The sequence below is a fragment of the Setaria italica genome, chromosome II, assembly GCF_000263155.2.
Source record: "Setaria italica strain Yugu1 chromosome II, Setaria_italica_v2.0, whole genome shotgun sequence".
NCBI lineage: Eukaryota > Viridiplantae > Streptophyta > Magnoliopsida > Poales > Poaceae > Setaria > Setaria italica.
The window spans coordinates 48,222,917-48,230,608 of NC_028451.1; the positions used below are offsets into that span (position 1 = coordinate 48,222,917).

The 7,692-nt window shown below is 51.5% G+C and overlaps 1 protein-coding gene across 1 annotated transcript; it reads left to right on the top strand.

Moving 5' to 3' along the window:
• The first annotated feature begins 5,215 nt into the window (after positions 1-5,215).
• Positions 5,216-6,986, top strand: LOC101781023 (CBL-interacting protein kinase 29). Its single transcript, XM_004958634.3, has one exon. It carries the CDS (start codon positions 5,392-5,394, stop codon positions 6,688-6,690), a length of 1,299 nt encoding a protein of 432 aa, XP_004958691.1. The 5' UTR covers positions 5,216-5,391; the 3' UTR covers positions 6,691-6,986.
• Positions 6,987-7,692: the final 706 nt, after the last annotated feature.

The following is a 7,692-nucleotide window of genomic DNA, read 5'->3' on the forward strand; positions in this document are numbered from 1 at the left end:
TCAGCTATCTCTGGCAAATTTCTGTTTCGCGTAATCTAATATAAGCAGCTGCACACTCAACAGCAGGTAATAACTAGCCTTTTCCGTGGCGACGAGACGTGGCCGCTGCAGCGTGCCAAAGGCTGGCACGCGTGCGCGACGCGGTGCACCGAGGGGAGTACGGGTATCAGCAGCATTCATCAACCATGATCGTGACGTCCAAAGCATATCACGCACTATATACTAGGGTACTGACGCACGCACGCGGGACACGCACTATATGCTTTGACATATGCGAATATACAATTGTGTCGTCTGTGACTGTGACCGCGACTGTTTCCGGCTTTGTTCGTGAAATGGACGTGTGATTCTAGACTTTTGCTTCGCCGTCGTCCTCCGAGGTGACGGCACCCTGCTTCCAGCGATCAAATTGTGGATGCTATTGATTGGTGGAAAACAGGGAGTAATTTTACCAAGACAGAAGAGGGCTAGCTAGGGTCTAGGAGACGAAACAATATCACCGGAAACATCCACGAAGGATCGGTGAAAACGATGCATCGTTGTTAAATGGTACAACACCGGAAAAGATCGAGCAGTATTTGCCAGCATTTAACCAAATGCAGCGCCTAGTTGTAAGAATCTTTCTTTTGTTACGCGAGTTTTCATAACCTAGGGGCAGTTAATTTTGGCTGGATGCATGTTGCAGGCCAAGAAGGAACGTGTACCATGTGCACCAAGAATCTTACCGCCACCACTGCCGGAAGCAACACACTAGCCGGGCAGACAGTCCTCTCTCTGACACCGTGTTTACTTAGCCTAGACAAACAACGTGAGGGGTTAATGCAAGAATCTTACTCACTCAGTAGCTACTCAACGAATTGATAACATGAACGTTACCTGGAAAGATCCCTCAGTTTAAACTGGACTAATCTTGGATAGCAACCACGTGACCTGACCGATCTGGAAGCACCATTTGAGGTGGAGGAGATTAAAAAGGTCGTCATGCATTTACCAGCAGAAAAATTACCACGCCTTGACAGTTTTATTGGTCTATTCTATAAGAAGTGCAGGGCAATTATCGAGGAGGATCTTATTCAAGTCCTTCAGGCCTTCCACTCCCTTAGGACTAGGCGCATGGATTTGATTAACGAGGCTAATATCGTTTTGCTGCCAAAGATGGGGTGACCATGGTTGCAGATTTTCGACCCATTAGTCTCATTAACAGCCTAGCCAAGATTATAACAAAGGTGCTAGCGGATAGGTTGGCTCCAAGATAAAACGAGCTAGTTTCCGGATGTCAGAACGCCTTCATCAAGAAAAGATGCATTCATGACAACTTCATCTACGTACAAAGCTTGATCAAGGCATTGCATAAATCAAAGAGACCGGGACTCTTTGTAAAGCTTGACATCTCCAACGCATTTGACTCGCTTAGCTAGGTATTCCTCATTGAAACGGTACAGGCTCTAGGTTTCGGCAAAAAATGGAGAGATTAGATCATAACATTGTTAGCCACCTCATCCTCCAAGGTGCTACTCAACGGATACCCGGGAAAAAATTCAAGCATGCAATAGGTCTTCGTCAAGGAGATCCGCTATCACCCATGTTGTTTATCACCCATGTTGTTTATCCTTGCCATTCATACGCTTCACAAGCTGGTGGACCTAGCAGCCAGTAAAAACATCATAAAGTCAATCCTCCCCAGAGTAGCTAAACTACGATGCTCCCTCTATGCAGACGACACAGCCAATCTCGGGGAAAGTCTCCTTCGTCCCTGGGAAATATTTGTGACTGCCAATTCATGAACCGCAAGTGCACGGATCAGTTGTAGTTTTTTCCTTAGAGTATTCCCCCAAGGTTTATCAATCTGTGGAACAAGTGGATTGCTGGCTATCACTTTATACCAATCCTTCGAAGCCAAGTTTCTGAAAAATAACCCTAGGAACGTCGTGGGCTTCCTCCTGGTGAGAGGGCGCGATGATCGGGGCCAGAAATGGGCCTGCCCTGTTTTGGCCTCCAATGCTCGAGGGCTTCATACGAAAGTTGTAGATCTCATCGAGCTATGCAATTTTTTCTGTAAATTCGCCCCAATCAGAGTTCGGATGAGGAAGATATGGCCCGTGCAAGTTTCAACTCTTCTTGCGGACCTGCAATTCAATGTTCGTATTTGGGTCTTCCAGCATCCAAAGTCCGGGTCCAATTCCAACTTGTAGAAAAACCCTTGATTTATGTCGTATTTCCTGTGATTTTGCAATATGTTCCAAAACACAACACATATGTAAATATAGGGTTATTTTAGGTGCCAAGTGGTGGGTTAGTATAAGAATATGATTAAAAACACTAGTTAAATGGCATTAAAAGTGTGTCAATAACGAGCGTCAACATGCCTCTACACACGCGCAAGCTCATAAGGGTGGTCGTCCAACCACTTATTGATAAGATCGGTGGAAGGTTGCCAAGATGGAAAGGCAAAATGTTATCGTCGGCCGGAAGAGAAACATTAGTGAAGAGTGTGTTAACATCACAACCAATATATCACCTCACAGTTTTCCCAGCACAAAAATGGCTAATCAAGCAGATCGATCAACTACGTCGTAGTTTCCTTTGGAAAGAAGAGGAATCGGAAAAAGTCAACAGGGGACATTGCTTGGTTAAATCCGACAGTGTGCATGCCAAAGGATATGGAAGGGCTAGGGATTCTCAACCATGAAGCTAAAACAGTGGATGACGTCGTGTTCCTTATCAAAGAAGACATTCGGCAGTTTCAGTTGGCTCATAAACCCCCTGAAGCCCCCACGGACGAACCAGGCAAGTGAGTTGTGTTCTTCTTTATCTCTACGTTTTTCAGTAGTGTTTTTTCCCGGTGTACATATGGGCTGGTTCTTCTTTTTCTCCGTTGGAGTAGTTTTAGTGGGTGCAGTGTGAGTCGTGTTTTTAGTTATTTTGATCCACGTTTTGTTTGTTTTTGTCCTTTTCCTTCTTCTAATAAAAATTCGGCAAAGCTTTTACCATCCGTTCAAAAAAAATACATGAACGTTACACAATTCCTACCAGTACTTCGTGATGCTAAACTATACTATAGGAAGATGGGAGAGCGATTCACTGCTAGCTCCTGCAACGGGCAGGTGCCAAGTGTTGGGATTACGCATTCTAAAATACGTAAACCTCGCCGTAACTCGACTCAACAGCGACGACCATGCTCGGAGCGCACATGGCGTGGCGAGGCGTGCGGCAGAGCGGATGGGGCGGCGGGCTGCAACAGTCCAAGCCGGCAGACCCGGAGCACGCCTTCTTTTGAAAAATATCCGCCGGGATGGAAGGACGACTTACGATTTTGATTGGCCTCGCCTCCGGACTTGCAGTTCAATTTTCCCTGTTGCTGTAACCACTAAAAACTTCAGTCTAGCTCATCCCTGTTGCTGTTGGACTCGCAGCAGGACAAATGGACAGTTGCAGCACGCATAACACGTGCTCTCAAGGACCAAAAACTTTCTCCTTTATAATTTCATCATTTCAAAAAGAAAAAAGGAACATGTCAGAGTTGGGGTAAATAACCACGGATAATTAAAACAGGACAAATATTAGGAACAGGGCGACCGGCAAGACACTGCACTCCTGCAGGCTTTTGCATATTTTTCCGGTCGTCTTTGCACGGCCAAAGCTTTCGCGGTCGCCGGCATTTCTTTGTTTCCACAGCACAACCCGGGAAATTCCCGTCCGAACTATACCTACACTCTCAAAACGCATCGCCATCTACTGGCAGGTTCGCAAGACCCTCGTTGGCGAACCGGCATGAAGTCCCACGCGCTACTGCAGGAAAGCTTCGCATCCGTTCCATCACGACGGCGACACTTGCTGGTAAAAGCTTTGGACTTTGTGGGGTGTGTATCCAAAGGGAAGGGAATCGAGAGGAAATCTTTTTTCTGGCTTGGAGGCACAAGCTACACACACACGGTCACACGGACATGGGTAATATGCCGATGCGTGAAGCGATGCTCTCCGCGTTCGGCACCGGGGGGCGTTGGGGCAGGCACTCTGGGCTGGCCTGGCCTGGATGAGAGATTGTGACAGGGAGCCGCTAGCACCTGCATGTATATCTCGGATCAGATTTGCAGCAAGTGCCACTCGAATCCCTTTTTCTGAAAAGGCTTCTTTTTGTTGCCCTATAAATGATTTTTGGATATCTGTCACCGTTTATTTGGACGGACACAAGATGTGGCACCATATTTAGGGCTGGAAAGTGTACTCGTCATTAATAATATAGCTTAGATGGTTTTATTTCAGTATATAGTACTTAGTAGTAGTTCTGACATGGAAGTTGGAGAACAGCTACCTCCACCATTTCTTGCTCCTAGAGAAGTAGAGATGTCCCATATTATATGTTGCTTTAAGCAACTCTTTCCGGATATATGGACCTCCATACTGTATACCCGTAACGATATACAGTCTGTTCGCTTCAGCTTATTCAGCCGGCTTATCAGCCACAAAACAGTGTTTTCCTCTCACAACAAATCAGCCGTTTCAGCTTTTCAGCCAGCTTATAAGTTGAAGCGAACAGGCCCATATTGATAACATTTCAAAAGTTCTTGTCCAGCTTTTTGATACTTGTACCGTCAATAATACACGGGACACTTTATTACTTCTTATTTTACGATTGCAAGTGAAACGTCTAATTGCTTTAGTTAATCTGTGGAAACTGCTATTGTTCTCGGTTCCAAAATCTGGATAGTTTTCTCATTTCCGCTGCACTACATGCATGAGACAGAGGAGTTTAACGAGAAGAGCATGTATCACGTCGCTAGTAAACAATAGCCATATTGGGTCCATTTCGAACAATTTGCGATGCACCAAAGTTTGGTTTGCACCCAATACGTGACAATGAACATCACATCCGGCACTTATTAAAAACTAACAGACCTTTCGTACTAGTATTTGCTAATCAATTGTACGGCCAACATCATGAAAAGGAAAAAAAAAAGCGTGCAGATTCCGGAAAATGAATGTGCAAAAAAGAGAAATAATTACGAGTCACCGGCATTTTTTATTATTATTTCATTTTTTTTAAAAAATATTATTGCAATTGAGTCACCGGCGTTTGATGGGACGAACTTTCGCTGCTCCTGCCGTGCATCCACCCAACCGCAACGGGACTGCCACACTGAAACCTCCGGGCCCACTGAGCAGACACGCTTCCAGCATTTTCCCCCGCAGCGGCGCGTTTACATAAATACCGGCGTGGCCATCAATCCCCAACTCAAACAGCCGAGCCGCAAAGCCACCCGGGTTTTCAGCAGCTCCTCCACCCCGATCGTTCTCCTCTCCGTCGCCGGCCTGCTAGGGACAGGGAAAAAAAATTCCCCCGTCGCGCCCGCTCATTACGACGGCGCCAGCCGAGCAGAAGCCGCCGCCACGATGTCGCCCGCCACCGGCGCCGTCGCATCCGCCGCGCCGGGAGAGGAATCTCCCGCCGGGACGGTGCTCCTCGGCAGGTACGAGCTCGGCGGCCTCCTCGGCCGCGGCGCGTCCGCCAAGGTGTACCTCGCAAGGGACCTCCTCACCGGCGAGTCCGTCGCCATCAAGTCCTTCCCCAACCCCCGCGCCTCCGGCGGGGCCGAGGAGGGACGCCGGCCCGCGGCCATTGAGCGGGAGGCGGCCATCCTCCGCCGCCTGCGCCACCGCCACGTGGTGCGCCTCCACGAGATCCTAGCCACGCGCAAGAAGGTCCACTTCGTCCTCGACCTCGCCGCCGGCGGCGAGCTCTTCTCGCTCGTCGACGCCTCCGGCCGCATGACGGAGGACCTCGCGAGGCACTACTTCCGGCAGCTCATCTCCGCCGTGCGCTACTGCCACGCGCGCGGCGTGTTCCACCGCGACATCAAGCCGGAGAACCTGCTCCTCGACGAGGCCGGCGCGCTCAAGGTCGCCGACTTCGGGCTCGGCGCCGTGGCCGACGGCGGCAACCTCCGCCACACGCTCTGCGGCACCCCGGCGTACGTGGCTCCCGAGATCCTGTCGAGGAAAGGGTACGACCCGGCGAAGGTGGACATCTGGTCCTGCGGCGTGGTGCTGTTCGTGCTCGCCGCCGGGTACCTCCCCTTCAACGACGCCAGCCTCGTGAACATGTACCGCAAGATCTACGCGGGCAAGTTCCGGTGCCCGAGCTGGTTCTCGCCGGCGCTGCGCGACCTTCTCCGCCGCGTGCTGCACCCCAACCCGGACGCTCGCATTGACGCGGACGGCATCGTGGCCCACCCCTGGTTCTGCGACGGCGCCAGCGACGAGGAGCTGGCGCGCCTCATGGTAGGCGGGCACGAGGAGGCCTGGTTCAAGCCCGAGTTCAAGGAGGACATGGCGAGGGAGATGACGGCGTTCGACATCCTGAGCTTCTCGCCTGGGTCCGACCTGTCCGCGCTGTTCGGCGCCGGGCCGGGCAAGGAGCGGGTGTTCGTGAGCGAGCCCGCCGCCGACGTGCTGAGCCGCGTAGAGGCGGCCGGGCGGAAGGAAGGGTACCGCGTGAGGAGGGAAGGGAAGCGGGGCACCGGGCCGGTCTACCTCGAGGAGGAGAGCGGCGGCATCGTGGCGAAAGTGAGCGTCTTCAAGCTCGCTGACGCGGTGTGCGTGGTGGAGGTGGTGAAGGGCGACGGCGCGGAGGCCGCGCTGTTCTGGACCGAGCGGCTGCAGCCGGCCGTGAAGCCCCCGGTGCTGAGCTGAGCCTGAGCAGCGCCGCCGAGGGTGAAGCCGGGTTCCTGCTCCTGGTGCCGGCCGGGAACGGGATTCGTTCGTGACGTCTACAAACTTTGTTGTGAAAAATTCTTTTGGTTCTTCGGTGTGTGTTGGTATTGTACGTATGGTGCCTGTCACGCTCGGTGATTAGAGCACTAAGCGAGATTTGGTGCCCCGTCCGCGAAATCATGTGTAAAATACTACCAAGGCAGCAACAATGAATCCTTGCGATGTTGAGACGAGCAACCAGTCTTTTGCCAGGCTCAGCGGATGCTTCTAATTGACGGCAACCAGTCTTCTAATTGATTAGAGTCTGAGACGGGACATGGTGGATCCAAGAACTTTACCTCAAAATAAAGAAATGGATGTCAACGGGCAGGGTGGCCAGACGATGATTCCGAGAGACTAGAAAAACCACAAGTTGCCGATTAATCGCTGATGAATCTGATGCTGGATCGGGGCTGGATACATCGCGGAAGCTCTGGGAGTCAACCGCACGCAGGTCAGCCGTACAAGGAGCGCCGCGTGGGGCCTCGTTTCTCCGTGGCATGCATCCATCGCCCTGGACGGGAAAACAAGGCGGACAAGGGGCCGCAAGCAGTATGGGCTGCATAGGACCAGGGCACTCGTCAGCCGGTCCCCCGCATCAGTTGGGAGATGCCAATATGCCCTCGCATATGCCGCCCGCTGCTTGTACTACACAAGAATGGACAATGGTATGGGCAGTTGCAGCCAGTGGGTGATAAGAGCACCGGAGGCAGCATGCCATGCCATTGTCGCCGGGAATATACGCTAGCTGTGAGATCTGAACGGCTGATCTGACGATGAATGATAGTAGCATGGGAGTGAGGCCTGGCCAGGTCAGCAGCACCCATGGCTCATGGCTACGCGTCTTCTGACCTGAGCGCTCATGTCCAATTCTCCATGCGGGGGTTGTTCTTGTTCTTCCGTCAGATTCAGATACAGCGGCTAGACACTACTGAGCCTCGG

Excerpts from the sequence above, each read along its gene's own strand:
- LOC101781023 (XM_004958634.3), top strand. The coding sequence starts at position 5,392 with ATGTCGCCCGCCACCGGCGCCGTCGCATCCGCCGCGCCGGGAGAGGAA.